The following is a 13,389-nucleotide window of genomic DNA, read 5'->3' as shown; positions in this document are numbered from 1 at the left end:
ATCCTGCGGGATCCGGCATTGCTCCTGCAAGCAGGGAGTGGCTTTAACCACTTGGGTGCCCAGGACGAGCTGGTCACACCCTCTGCTACGGTTGCCCGGTGCCGAGGACAAGACCAGCTCGTCCTGCTATTGGCCCTCCACAGGGCAGGAATGGAAGAGGAATCGCTTCCCCTTCCACCCCGCCCACACCCTGACCACCCCCCCATGGCGTCTGATGGCATCTCATGATTGCGCGCTGACCTCAGAGGCCTACTCCTCCAGCATTTCTCCTCCGATCACGTGGAGGGGCCGCGAGAGGCATCAAAGGAAAGAAAAGGCCTTTCCTTTCCTTTGATGTCTTTCTCAGCATTTCACGATCAGGCAGCAGAAATGCCCACTAGACACAAGGGAGTTTTTTTGTTTGTTTGTTTATGCAGAAGGGGAGCGGCCCCTTGGGCAACGGTCGCTCCCAAGGGGGCAAATTATTTTACGGCTGTTTCTGCCCCCGGGGGGGCAGAAACCCCTAGACACCAGGGATATATATATTTTTTTTAATATGTGGGGAGCGACCCCTTAGGTAAGGGTTGCTCCCCTGGGGCAAAATTAATCCTATTTTTATTAGGCCAATGGCAGAAACCACTAGACACCAGGGATTTTTGTTGTTGTTGTCAATTTCACATGAGGGGAGCGACCCTTTAGGCAAGGGATGTTCCCCTGGAAGGCAAATTTATTTTAGGCAATTTTTGCCCCCCTTGGGGGGCGATTTTTATTAGGTGGATCTGCCCCTGGGGAAGTCAGAAAGTCTACTAGATGCCAGGGAATTAAAAAATAAATAAATAAATAAATAACTAATAGCGGGGTGGTGGCCCAGTATGGGCATGGTTATGCCCCCCACCCCAAATGAACGGGGGTAACAGTCTTTCAGCTTTCCCCCCACACACTAAAACATCTTATCCCACGGCAAGCAAGAGGACATTTGATTATTTGGGGTTTTACATTTACAAAATCGTCCCACTTGGAATGGTGAGGGCTGCACTTTTTGGACTTTGGGACGCTGCCAAGTAGAAAAATCCACAAGACCTAGACACATCTGAAAACTGAACATCTAGGTGAGTCCAGGGTGGTGCGCTTCACATTCACCCCACACCATTTTGTTACCCACAATGCCCTTCAAACCTCCAACTTTGCTTGAAATCAAACATTTTTCCACATTTTTGTGATGGAACCTTCCGGAATCTGCAGGAATCCACAAAATTCCTACCACCCAGCACTGCCTCATCAATACCGATAAAAATTCTGCCCCACTTGCCAGCCTAAATTATAATTTTTTTCTCCCTCAAACTGCCCTTTTGGACCAGCTTTGGTTCCCCCTCAATTTCAGCATGTTTTTGGCTCTTCCCTGTCACAGGCACTTGGCCCACATACATAAGTTTGGTATCGTTTTTACCGGGAGACTGAGGGGAATGGTGGGTGGTAGGAAATTAGTCCCAGTGTGGTGATCCCACACAGAAATGTGGAAAAAATGTTTTTTTAAGCTAAATTTGAGGTTTGCTCAGGATACTGGCTAAGAAAACAGTGGGGGATCCACGCAAGTCACACCTCCCTGGACTCCCTCGGGTGTCTAGTTTTCAGAAATGGTTGGGTTTGGTAAGTTTCCCTATATGGCTGCTGAGCCCAGGACCAAAAACGCTGGTGCCCCCTCCCCCTGCAAAAACAGGTAGTCTTGTATTTGATAATTTTGATGTGTCCAGATAGTGTTTCGGGGCATTTCCTTTTGTGAGCACTAGGCCTACCCACACAAGTGAGGTACAATTTTTATCAGGAGACTTGGGGGAACACTGGGTGGAAGGAAATTTGTGGCTTCTCTCAGATTCCAGAACTTTCTGTCCCTGAAATGTGAGGAATATGTTTTTTGGGCCAAATTGAGGGTTGCAAAGGATTCTAGGTAACAGAACCTGGTGAGAGCCCCACAAGTCACCCCATCTTCGATTCCCCTAGATGTCTAGTTTTCAAAAATGCACAGGTTTAGTAGGTTTCCTTAGGTGCCGGCTGAACTAGAGGACAAAATCCGCAGCTAGGCACTTGTTAAAAAAAAAAAAGAAACAGCTCTGTTTTCTTTGGGAAATTGTGATGTGTCCATGTTGTGTTTTGGGGCATTTCCTGTCACAGGCGCTAGGCGCACGCATACAAGTGAGATACCATTTTTATCTGGAGACTAGGGGGAATACTGGGTGGAAGGAAGTTTGTGGCTCCTCTCAGATTCCAGAACTTTCTGTCACCGAAATGTGAGGAAAAACTGTTTTTTGGCCAAATGTTGAGGCTTGCAAAGGATTCTGGGTAAAAGAACCTGGTGAGAGACCCACAAGTCACCCGATCTTGCATTCCCCTAGGTGTCTAGTTTTCAAAAATGCACGTTTGGTAGGTTTCCTTAGCTGCTGGCTGAGTTAGAGATCAAAATCCACAGTTAGGCACTTTCCAAAAAACACGTCAGTTTTCAATGTAAAAATGTGATGTGTCTTTGTTGCATTTCCTATTGGGGCGTTAGGCCAACCCACGCAAGTGAGGTACCATTTTTATCAGGAGACTTGGGGGAACACAGAATAGCAGAACAAGTGTTATTGCCTCTTGTCTTTCTCTACATTTTTTCCTTCCAAATGTAAGACTGTGTGTAAAAATGTAGTCTATTTGAGAAATGCCCTGTAATTCACATGCTAATATGGGGACCCAGGAATTCAGAGACGTGCAAATAACCACTGCTTCTCAACACCTTATCTTGTGCCCATTTTAGAAATACAAAGGATTTCTTGATACCTATTTTTCACTCTTTATATTTCACCAAATGGATTGCTGTATACCCGGTATAGAATGAAAACCCATTGCAGGGTGCAGCTCATTTATTGGCTCTGGGTACCTCGGGTCCTTGATGAACCTACAAGCCCTATATATATCCGCAACCATAAGAGTCCAAGAGACCAAACGGTATATTGCTTTAAAAAATCTGACATCGCAAGAAAAAGTTACAGAAAAATGGCTGTTTTTTTCAACCTCAATGTTTTTTATTTCAGCTGTTATTTTCTGTAGGAAAACCTTGTAGGATCTACACAAATAACCCCTTGGTGAACTCAGAATGTTGTCTACCTTTCAGAAATGTTGAGCTTTCGGGGATCCAGCTTTGGTTTCACACCCATTTCTGTCACTAACTGGAAGGAGGCTAAAAGCACAAAAAAATAGTAAAAATGGGGTATGTCCAGGTAAAATGCCAGAATTGAGTTGAAAAATGTGGTTTTCTGATTCAAGTTTACCTGTTCCTGAAAGCAGGGAGGCTGCTGATAGTAGCACCACAAACCCTTTGTTGATGCCATTTTCAGGTAAAAAACCACAAGCCTTCTTCTGCAGCCCTTTTTCCCCATTTTTTCTCAAAAAAATTAAATATTTGCTGTATTTTGGCTAATTTCTTGGTCTCCTTCAGGGGAACCGTCAAACTCTGGGTACCTCTAGAATCCCTAGGATGTTGGAAAAAAGGATGCAATTTGGTATGGGTAGCTTAAGTGGACAAAATGTTATAAGGGCCTAAGCGCGAACTGCCCCAAATAGCCAAATAAAGGCCTGGCACCTGAGGGGGAAAAGGCCTGGCAGCGAAGGGGTTAAACAGCAGCTCCCACGCTTGTGATAGCAATGTTTTCTTCTCTTTTCCTGAATGCACGTTTGAGTGCAGGAAAAGAAATGAAAACTCCACTTTCAGTAAGCAGGAGCTGTTTGACAGCTCCTGCTTTCTGAAAGAGAGCGGGCCTCTGCATACTTTTAACAGCATTCTCCCCGGGGAGGTGGTGTTTCCTGGGGTGCGGAGGGGAGTGAGGGCCAGTGGGCCCACCCGCATACATAAAAAATGATTGCCCTGGGGAGGTGGCGATCCTCGAGGCACAGGGGTTCCATGCAGGAATCTCTCATACATAATATGCTGTGCCCCAGGGAGGTGGCGATCCATGGAGATTTGATAAGCCCTGGGAGTGGGCCCCTGCGCCCCACCTCCTATATTTTATGGATGTCTCCGTGGCATTGCCCAAAACCAAGGGAGGGGGGTTTGTGGGGGTAGAGAGTGAGGATGGGGGCACAAAAAACAAGACAGCACTTGCTTTTTTCTTTTTGTTGGAATCCACAGCAAAATTTGCAAATATTCATGATTTTTGCTGTGAATTTTACAAAAAAATGTTTAGCCTTGGGTTGGTGGTGATGTCCTGGGGGAGACCCCTGGACCAAGGCTAAGGGGTTAGGGTAACGGTATCCTACCCCTTTTTGCTTTTTTTTCTTTTTTTTTTTTTTTTTCACTCTGCTGAAGCAGTGTCTCAAAATGGATGCCAAAAATTGCTGGCTGAAGTGTTGGCAGCCAATTAGATCTCGGACGAGATCGGGAGGATTTGTGAACACTTTGCGCCTCTCAACATACAAATTTGGTTACAGATTTACACCAAATAACAAAAAGGCTTCGTTCTGCCTTTCTGCCAAATTTGGTGTAATTTCGTCCAGAAGTTCGAGCAGCAGTGTTCAAATTCCCTACGGGAATTAACATAGAAAAAAAAAAACTTATGTTGACCCCCCTCCTTCCCCAGCCCCCACCCCCTTCCCCCCACCCCTTTTTTTGGCACCCAATTGACAGATTATCCTGAAACTTTCCATGCACAACAAGACTCAACGTAACACTTTTTTGGAAAAATTTCGTAAAGATTCGTCAAGTGGTGCCAAAGCTACAGGCACGACAAAAGACACTTTTTCCATGAAAACTAGGTCCCTATCATAACTACCTACTGCCGACCGCCAGTAAGTGATATATATTTATACAATGTGAGGTACGGTTGGATTACTCCAGTGAGCCAAAGTGTATACCAAAGTGGTGACTAACCGAGTTAATTATATTGGTCTGTGCCACGCTCACATTTTGACATTAATACAAGTATAATATAAGCAAGAAAAACAAAACGTAACTGTTCCGTGATGCATACAAATTTTACAATTGCATATTTGTTATGATATTATTCCATGCACTTAACAAAACTTTTTACTGATCTGTGATACACACACACAAACGTTACTATTGCATCTACTACTGGGGACGCTGGATGGCGCAGTTATTCCACTTACATCAAAGCTATAGAAGGGGACAACCTGCAACACTCTCGACATAACACTAGCTGGCAGGAGTATGCAGAGCATGTGTATTTACATCCACACATGCCATTGAACATTTGGTTTTAGGACTTAGATCTGTCTGTTCCTGAAAGCCGGGAAGATGGTTATTTTAGCACCACAAACCCCTCGTTGATGACATTTGCAAGGGGGAAAAAAAAACAGACATTTTCTTCTGCAGCACTTTTTTCCCCCATTTTTCCCCCAAAACCCCCCAAATTAGCTGTATTTTGGCTAATTTCTCAGTCCCTTCTAGGGAAACCCACAAACCCTAGGTACCTTTGGTATTCCCAGGATGCTGAAAAAAGGACACAAATTTGGCTTGGCTAGCTTATGTGGACAAAAAGTTACATTGGCCTAAGTGCGAACTACCCCAAATAGCCCCCCCCCCCCAAAACAAAATAAGGCCTAGTATGGGCGGGGGGAGGCATAGCAGCATAGGGCTGAAGTGTGGAGATGTCTGTAGTACAAACCATTGTATAGCCAAAGAAGAAAGTCACCCTATAAAAAATGAGAAGCCAATAGCCTGTTATTGATGTGGACGTTCCTCACATGTACCCTGCGATTGGGAAAGAGTGGAAGAATATAAGAATTGGCCTGGGACTGCATAACAGCGGAGGCTGAATTGGCTGATTAAGTATGTTCTAAGACAAAAGCTTGGTCAAAGATAGAAAAACTGAAGGAGTGTTTTGGGGGGTAGTGTTGGCAACTAAGCACAGAAAGTCATCTGTTAGGCAGGGTTACTATTTTAGGCAAAATATTCAATTTGATGGTTAATTGTGGTTTCCCCTAGGCCCATAGTTACTAGAGAATGATTTTGTGAACACTCCGAAAGACTGTTAAAAGAGGAGGGGAAAAGAACCTGCAGATACTGTAACTGAGTCTTTCAGTGGTAAAGCCATTGATTTTATAGGTTCTGTAAACATTGATTTGTGGTTCTTAAAGGGTTGGTCACACTGGGCAAGTTAACATCATTGAGGAGGTCAAGCCCTGTGACTGGGTATCTCCTATTGATATTGTCTGCAAATCTGATCACCAGCTGAGGTTGTGTGTACACGTAGGTGCATTGAAAGCCAATAGTTTTTGACTGCTATCCTTTACCAATTATCAATTAACTTGTTACTATCTTGAAGGTGCAAAGGTATTCTCTACGTTAGATCTCTGCTCAGCTTACTACCAAATCTTGTTAACACAAGACTCATGCCATCTTGCAGCTTTTCTCACACCACAAGTTTGGTCCCGTTCCTTTCAAATATCCTTTTGCCCCGGTGGAGGATGGACTATCACAGCACACACTGCCAGGTTGACATCTCGCCTCAGGAGTATTATTGATGTACAATCTGTACCCAGGAAGTAGATTCTTACTCCTGACTTTCTGTCCAGAGTGCCACCAAGCTCCTGGAGAGACTGACAAGGAGAATTACACCACTACTGTAGTGAGTGTAGGGCATAGAGATTTTTGTGTAATCACTGAAAATGAATGGTTGGAAGCAGACAAGTCATACTTAATTAGGTAGACCTAAGGGTGATGAAGGGTTGACCCAAGCACAAGAAAGTTCCTTTAGAGATTCTACCTTTTTACATATTTACAGAGAAACGGAGGTTGACTGAGTGTTATTACTCAAGGATGGAAAGTGTGTTCCATCTTCAAGTTTTAGGGAACAACTACTAGAAAAAGCTCATGAAAGTCACCCTGGAATGTCCACTAAAAGATTACTGCATTTGAATTTTTCGGTGGCCAGGCATTGACAGGATGGCTGATCCTCTGATGTGTGAATGTCCTCAATGTAGTTGTTGGGAAAAGATGTGTAAAGTGAAATCTATTCCTCCGGTCCTGGTTCACCGTCTGTAGTAGTACATGATAATCAAAAGTGAGAAAACCATTTATTTAACATTATACATTGTGTGCATCATCCACATCAGTGTGATACAGGATGAACACTGGCAATTGAGGTGTAGCGTCTCTTAGCTTCTCTCCAGAGGTTTCCATTGCACAGGTTTGGTTTTCATTAAGTGAATGAAAGTCTCTTATAATGGGTCGGAGTGCACATCGCAGAGAACCTATAATGTATCTAACTGCATTGAAATGTAGTTTCTGGTCTGCAACTTACCTCTCTAGCATTGGGTCTTTCACAGATTCACCTGCTCGAGTTAGGGACAAAAACAATTAATACAAATAGAGGAAGGTGGGAATGAGTCACCTAACTTGAAAAGGTTTCATATATCACTGTTTTCTGATCTTGCTTGTACACCTTAGCAGTAGTGTTTTGTAAAGGTGTGAGTGCGGTCAGAGTTTTTCCAAATGTGCATTAGCGTATACCCGAGAACAGAATTTTGAAGGTTGTTATGCCCTGGCAACGTGAGCATTGACTCTCGTGACCAAAAGTTCTGCCTGCTTCTGTGTGAAACTGAGTAATGGAGGCTGCCATTTATTGAAAAACATGGTTCAAGCACGGTTTGGTCTTTTCGTTTACAAAAACACGAATAATAGGCCTGGTTAAAATATTTGGTTTTATTTAGCTTTCAACATACGACATCTAGTGAGAGCAGTGATCTTTCAGCAACAGAGGTGGGTTTGCCACCGGTGGAGGAAATGCTGGATCCTATCTCCCACAGTGCAGCTGAGCGCTGCTTAGGGCACACTAAAGTGGTTTTGAGGCGGAGGTCACAGTGTTAGGGGACTTGGAAGGTCGCTAGCTCTGATTCAATATCTGCTTGATCCTTGTTGCGGATGCTGAAATGACTGGAATGCCTGCTACTGGGATGTAGGGTCCCTGGAGCTGCCTGTACACCAAACCTCTTGAGTACCTCAGAAAATGATAGAATTGAGGAGGACACCATCTGGCAGGGGTGGAGAGGCTCCGCATTTTCGCCCAATAGGCAAGATCTGTCCAAATGTAAATATAAAAGGGAGGTCTGCACAATCCCTGAAAATCCAGTGGACGTCACCCATGTTTGGCGACAAAGCACTAACTTGTGCCAATTGCTCAGCACAAGCAATCAGTGTATTTAGGCCAGATCAAATTACATACCAGGCTGCATTCCTTACCATGTTTGATAATCTGAGCAAGGGAGGCCACAAATTTTCTGGGACTGGAGGTACGATCTTGCTGACCGTGTCCTAAAAGGCATGAGTATGTCTCCCAAACTGACACGGACACCCCTTAGGGCAAGGCTGGACGAAGAAAACATTGGTTTCCCAAATGTCTCAATTTTCTTCGACTCCTCCCTTTGGGGGTTGGGGTAGGGTGGTTGTAGAGAATGATTTGCGGTCCACATTGGAGGTGGGAAGCTTGTACCACCAGAATGTCTGGTGGGGAAAGTAGTGTCAAAAAATCAGGGTCACCAAGTGCCGGCCTTTGGCGTCTCACCACCTGCTTGTTCACTGGTGGGAAAGAACCGGCCTTCGATGAGATGCACATTAATGTGTCGGTTCAAGCCTCATTAAACAGTAGCAAATGTTCAGTAGAAGCCTGTCCAGGAGGCCAAACCTCAATAAGAGCATCAACACCTATCCTGCACATCTTAACACACCAAAAGAAGCAGTGCCTTCTGTGAATGGTCCTGAGAGGATGGTGGAAGTTTGGGGAACTAACACAGAATTAGGGGGAAAACCAACTCCATATCCAAACCACTGGCCTCCTGTAGAGCCAATGTCAGTCATAACGTGGGGGTAAATAACCCTCATAACATTCTTGGTCGTCTTCGAAAGCTAGCTGACTTTGATCAAGAGGGCGGCTCCATTGTCAAGATAGTGTCTTGCACAATCTGATTATACAGGGACCGGGTTCATTAGTGTGAATTCGGGATGCGATTGTGGTCAAAGCCGAGACAACTTCGGCTCGGAACCGGACTCCGGCAGTAGTAACAAGTCCTCCTCTGGTTCTGGCGGGGTCGAAACCTGTGGCTATGGCGGAGTGGGCGTTGTCGCCAACACTAGTGTGGAACCAGACTTGTTCGGGAGGGTCAGACGGCACAGAGAACAGATTTGCCGGTGGTAACCTACCAATAGAGCTCCTCGGTTCCCTGGGACCCCGGGCATCCCAGTGGGAGTTAGAAGAATGCAAAAGATTTTGCAACACTGCCTCCGTAAAAGCCTCGATCGTTGCGATGCCGCTGATGACCGATGAGGATCTTAGGGTGCACCAGGATAAATGTGCAGTTGGCTACTTGCAAGGAGTTCGGGAGTTAGCTCGAGGTTCACTTTGATGAACTCGCCACTTCTTCGATGGAGAGTGGCAGGATAGGGACGCGTCCTCCATGGGATTCTTGAGCTTCCGCTTCAACCTACCCGAGGACTCCGGTGAGGAGCGGTTGCAGGAACGGTTTTGAGAGGGGCAACGGCTCTGTTCCCTCTGCTTCAAGCTAGTTTCTTGTCCGATGTTCGGCAATGCACAGCTTCGTTTCACAATCCTGGGTCGGCTTTAGGTTCATGAACACACACTCCTTGGACAACCTGGAGTTGTGCCTCCAACACCTAAGAGGCACACCTCTTGCGGGTCTGTCAGTGACATTAGCATTCGACAGTTCCCAATAAGCTTAAACCCTGTAGTCTCTGAAGATCCCTTGCACACTAGTAGTTTCATTTTTAAAAAAGTTGTCTGTAGAAAAACACTTGTCAATAGAGGAAAGTAAGTGGATGAGGCGTTCCAGACCCACATACGAGGCATGGAAAGGAAGGACGTGATGGTGGCACTTATAAGTCTTATTCATCACTTCGGCAGGAAAACAAAGCCAACGTGGAGCCATCTGATGCCACCTGCCGGCAGACGAGAGCAATGCTGTTTAAACCTTTTTCGGGATTCAGTCTGGTACTCGGTGATATTCTATATGTGAGTAAACTGTGGTTAGACGTATCCATCAGAAATTTAAAGTTTATGAACACCGATGAACAATTCCTGGAACTCCCTCAAGGACCAGGAACAATAACTGTAAACATAGCCTACGACGGACACTACCTAATCAATCACTGACTGGTTCAGTACTCTTAAACTGGTATCACAGATAACAAAAACTTGTGTGGGGGGTGGGGGATAGAGGGTTTATATTATGCTGCCTGACAGACAATACTGGCACTCCAGTAACACTTTTTCAGCCGTAGAAGAGAGAACAGGCAGGTTGCCAAACAAGTTAGTTTTCTGCTTCTAGTCATCACTGGCTATAGCAGTATTTACAGTGATTTCACACTGAAAGCCTAATCAATAAAAGCAGAAACAAAGCTAAAACTCTCCAACGTCCTGCGTTTTTCGGTTTTATACAAATAAAATATGATGTTAAAACAGAAAACATACCCCAAACCTCGCTATAACATTTTTCTTTAGGCAAAAGTGTAACTTACTTGAATATAGTAGTCAATGTGAATGAGATTGCAACCCTGAAGGACAGACTGTGGCAGCGCTGGAACTAAGATCTGCTCCTTCCACTCTGCACGCTTCCAAGCCTTCACGGCAGATCCCTCAACTTCCGCAATTGTCCGGAGGTCATATATTGATCTCTTGGATTTATATGTCACTTTCTGCACAGGTGGAAAAGATCATCATGGAATAAGTGACCAGAATTAGCCAATAAAGACAGAAATCAAATGAAAAGGCAGTATGGATTAGCTAGAATGGTATATATCGAGCTAGCAACATAATGAAATATTTAGCAGCAGACCTAGCAATGCCTCTGCTATCATAAAAACTGCTCAGTTCATCTTGCTTTAATTCTGTAAAGAGATGAGATTTAAAGATAGTGATGTTAAATAGATATGTGAGGCCTATGCAGCCTGCTCAATTTCCAGACTGTTGAAATACCACTAATTGTATCCAAGTGCGTTTGTCCTCTGGACAGATGAGACCAAACTGGAGCTGCTATAATGTACAACATGTTTTGCAAAAACTAAACACTCGGGTGTCGCCACGAAAACCCTACACCAACAGTCTAGTATGGAGGTAGAGTGGTGATGATTTGGGCCTGCTATGCAGCTGTAGGGCCTGGATAACCCACAACCAATAGGCTACTATAAAATACTCCCTGCACTAGGCCACTGTGGAGAAAAAGGAGTTGTATTCAACAGCTAAAGCATAGCTAAAAGCACGCCATGCAACAGGAGAATGAATTGAAACGCTAGTTAATCTACAAATGAATAGCTAAAAAAAGAAAATAATAACAATTTTGGAATGGCCAATTCCACTGGCAAGCTGACCTAAAGAGTGCTGAGCTTGCCTTCACCAGTCAGGTGTCCTGGTAAAGTTAAACTTAGATGTCCCTTTGCCTTAGGGCCACTGCCACTCCAATGCACTTTGAGAACACTCATGGGGCCCATTTCAGACTGAAAGCATGACCCTGAATTGTCACTGTGAATGCCCAAGTCAAAATATAACAGATCGCATGTGATGCTTGAAAATTTAGGCTGTGAAAATATGCATTCTGAAGGTCTATGAACACCATCTCGCCTCTGCGAAGAAAATATGGGATGATCCGGTAGAGCACCAACACTGTGAACCTTTCTCTTTTAATCTACTTTCGTTGGCACACTTCAGGACTAAAATCTCATCAATGTTCTCTACTCACGATTAAAAAAAAAAAAATCTGTAACAGGTTGTGTGTGTGTTTTCTTTAGGTGTTCTGGAACCTGCTCTAGAGCATTACCATTCTATATCAGGTACTGGGAAACCATCTGCTTCTCTCCAAACCAACCAACTTCAAGGGTTCCGCTTCAGAATTCATGTACTGGATTTATTTAGTAGCATGTGTTTCAAAGAGAAAATGGTATATTCAAGAATGGAGACAGAGGTGGAGAGGCAAGGGAAGGAGCAAGAAGTGAGAATGGGTGAGTGGGAAGGAAAGAGCGACAATGAGAGATGAAGTGAGAGAAGCAGAGAGAAAAAGAGGCGAGGCAAAGCCAGGAAGGAGCTTTTCATAAAAGGCCATGATATACATCACAAGCTGACAGACCTGTACAGTTCTTATCAGTGCATACAGACAACATTCAAGAAAAACATATTCACTTCTGAACATTCGTGTTGTCTTTCTGGTCCTCCACTGGAAGGACTCCTAGCCGCTAGCTTTCAATAAGATTTGGATGTACATTTCTATGATGGTGGTACAGCTAGCAACCTCCACAGAAGTAGCAGATGTTTACCTGACCCTTCTCTATGGAGTCAACCATATACTACATTCTTTTTCAGAAGTAGCAGAAGATGAATAATTTGCATGAGGAGGAGCTTTGATAAGGGAGAAGTGACTAAATCCCAGAGTCTAGTTTCCCTTTCCATGCTCCTCTTACTGGCTTTATATGGAATGGCAAACAAAAGCTCCCTCTTCCATCTCCTGGCCTTCTCAGTAGATGTCCAGGACTGATGCAGATGTTGAAGGCTTTAGCAGATACTTTTTGTACAGGATGGTCATCGCAATGGAGGTCATCGCAATATTTAACTGAAGGTCTTGGATATCCTTAAAATATCATAATGGGGAATGTCTCAACACTGAAAATCTTGACTATTTCTAAGAGCACTAATGATCTGAGGGGAGATCTAAACATCCCAAGGGGAATATGCGGCCAGATTTGGTTGGACTCAGGATACGTGAGTGTGAAGGATACCTTAGATTGATGTTGCTTGTGAATCACAAGCACACTGACCATACTTCCTCTTGCTCTACTCCAAGGCAGAGTGTCCACAGTACTCTTTCTTCAACAAAAAGTGTGCTTGTCAAATTGCTCGCAGAACTGAGTTAACACCTCCACAGCCAATCAGTGTTCGGCTTGGGTAATGCTTGGCTTGTCATGGTTTTTGCAAATGCTTTTTACTGGGATCTCGTAACTTAAAAAAAACTAAAAAAGCAATCAAAATAATTTTTCGTCTCTAAGCACATGTACCATGTATTGCCACAGTAGTCCCTGGCACATAAGAGAACTACTTTGTGTGTTGATGTGCTTCTTGTGAAAGGGCAGAATGCTGTCATTTACCTTGAAGTTAGGCAGTGGCTGAAGTGGGCCGACGCACAGTCCCACTGGAGTGGGTGGACAAATGTGAATGAAAATAACACCAACGGATGAAGAGGTTTGGCTAACAGCCCCATTAAGTATATAATATATAAAATCTTAGCAAAATTAAAAGGTCTTGCTAACGCCAGACTTAAGAAAGGGGAAAAGGCTCTTACATTATGACAAAATGCATATATAAAAGAACAGACATCAAATATCAAGAGTGCAAACAATATAAGACAATTTCAGTCAACAATAAG

At 44.2% G+C, this 13,389-nt stretch overlaps 1 protein-coding gene across 2 annotated transcripts in view; it reads right to left on the bottom strand.

The window, feature by feature from the left end:
* The window catches only part of ARRDC1 (arrestin domain containing 1), a 499,552-nt gene that overhangs the window by 89,821 nt on the left and 396,342 nt on the right, over positions 1 to 13,389 (bottom strand). For both annotated transcript variants that reach the window (XM_069241475.1, XM_069241474.1), the window contains one exon: positions 10,499 to 10,675. In XM_069241475.1, the coding sequence (XP_069097576.1) occupies positions 10,499 to 10,675 (177 nt within the window). The remainder of the gene's footprint in view (positions 1 to 10,498; positions 10,676 to 13,389) is intronic.

Source organism: Pleurodeles waltl, chromosome 6 (assembly GCF_031143425.1).
Source record: "Pleurodeles waltl isolate 20211129_DDA chromosome 6, aPleWal1.hap1.20221129, whole genome shotgun sequence".
Classification (NCBI taxonomy): domain Eukaryota; kingdom Metazoa; phylum Chordata; class Amphibia; order Caudata; family Salamandridae; genus Pleurodeles; species Pleurodeles waltl.
This window is presented reverse-complemented; position numbering and strand designations above follow the sequence as displayed.